Below are 1,927 nucleotides of genomic sequence, written 5' to 3' on the forward strand. Positions count from 1 at the left end.
GTGTGTGTGTGTGTGTTTGTTTCTGTGCATGCGTGCATGTGTGCATGGGTGTGTGTGTGTGTGTGTGTGTGTGTGTGTGTGTGTGTGCGTGCGTGTGTGTGTGTGCGTGTGCGCGTGCGCGCGTGCGTATGCCACGCTCAGCCAAAAACACCTACATCACAGATTTTCCAAATACAGTGTACTTATACATGTAGTGGGATGTTGTGTAATACATTGTAGTCTAGATCCTCCCCCTCCTCCCTTGCTTGAACCTTTTCCTATTAGTTAACAACACTAAACCGTCCTATCAGACTTGCTCCTTCTTTGCTATCAAACGTCTATCGTCCTTATCTCTTCTCTTTCTTTTCTTTGTAGGCTACATTACCCTCTGGTAACACCTCTAATCTTCGGCACTTATATGACACAATTGTGTTGCAAGTGCCGTAATAAGCTCAACTTCCCGGGAAGCATACAGTGCAAGCAGCAATTTACAGGCGTTAAAACACTAATATACTGACAAGATCTTTTGCAGTGCTAAAACTCAACCGTAAACTAAGCAGCTATGTTCCTGTAGCTCTTCTCCTTTTTCCGTTCTCAGACCTATGACCCCAGAACAAGACGCCCGGCTGGACGCCACACTCCAGTCCACCCAACAGAGGGTAAACGGCAAACGGAAACATAGGTTTAACCGGCTGCACAGTGCGTTCGGTTCCAATGGCTTCTTCAAGGACTTCTTCAACTCAGCCTTCAGCGGAGACTCTGGCAAGAAATGATCCATTATATCTATGATTGTAAGGGTCTAATATCATATTACTTCGCACTTTGTTCTTTTTTTTTGACCGCAGATAACAGCGTGACTTTAACAGGCATGTCTGATTTTTTGGTAATAACATAAGGTTGTTTATCGATAAACCACACAGAAAAATTCACCTAATAATAACAATAACAATAAAAACAAACAAACAAACAAAACCCCCACCAAAAAACTGCTCAGTATGGATGCATGCTATGTGGTGTACAACAGCTTTGCTAACGTTGTCGTTACTTCAACTTGCATGTGTGAAGTTTGGCCTTAATAAAAGCGGTTCTACCACAGGAGAAGTGTTGGGTCTATGTGCATGGGGTGCAAATAACCCAATTCAGCTATTCCGGGAATTTTCAGCTTGTTTTCTTCTTTCCTTTTCAGCTGAGTTGCGTTTTTAAATTCAGTGTCCATACTAACATCGTGACTAATACACGAATAGCTGATACATGTACAAGCAGTCTGTGCAGTGTCAGGAGGTTTCGGCCTTTTTGTAGATACAGGGTCGGCAAGATGATTCGAAGTTTTCCATTTCCCCACCTTTCCTGTTCATAATATCCCATGAAGGCTGAACACTGGTTTAAGAACCCGTAATCAGCAGACAAAAAAAGGCGGCTTCTTTGGCAGACCTGGTTCGGGGGCTCTTCTGGCCTAGAGGTTAAGGTGTTTGCCTCTCATTCTAAGGTCTCGAGTTCGAAACCGGGTAGCGATCTGAACAATTTCTTCTCTAAAATTGTCTCTTTTCACTCCATTTCTTGCTCTCTAGCAATGTTCTGTTGTCTGCTTTCGTCTCCACTTTCTGCCCCCACCCCCTCACCTCCTTTGCCCCTCCTCTGGGCTCCTGGCTCTTTCTGCACCCTTTCTGCTGCTACTCCTTGGCTCCTTCTTGCTGCTGTCTTTCAGCCACACCCCTTATCTTCTGGTAGAAAAGATCTACACCTAGCCTTTTCGAACAAGGGCGAAAAAAATTCGGAGGTCTCGTGTGCAAGTTGCGCACGTTAAAGATCCCCTGGTGGTCTAAAATCGATAAGAGTAGGCTTCGCCGCCACCAGGGCAAAATTCGAAATTTCCTACAAACTGAAAATGTTTGATGTGTCCCGCGCGTTCATATGGCCTTATGCAGTTGTGAGCGCCGTAAAACACTCC

The 1,927-nt window shown here is 44.8% G+C and overlaps 1 protein-coding gene across 1 annotated transcript in view; it reads left to right on the forward strand.

The window, feature by feature from the left end:
* LOC106011865 overlaps positions 1 to 1,080 on the forward strand; it is a gene marked incomplete at its 5' end in the record, with an annotated part of 6,502 nt that extends 5,422 nt beyond the window's left edge. The window contains 1 exon segment of the mRNA XM_013082975.2: positions 578 to 1,080. Coding sequence (XP_012938429.1) covers positions 578 to 752 — 175 coding nt within the window.
* Positions 1,081 to 1,927: the final 847 nt, after the last annotated feature.

The sequence above is a fragment of the Aplysia californica genome, unplaced genomic scaffold, assembly GCF_000002075.1.
Source record: "Aplysia californica isolate F4 #8 unplaced genomic scaffold, AplCal3.0 scaffold00202, whole genome shotgun sequence".
NCBI lineage: Eukaryota > Metazoa > Mollusca > Gastropoda > Aplysiida > Aplysiidae > Aplysia > Aplysia californica.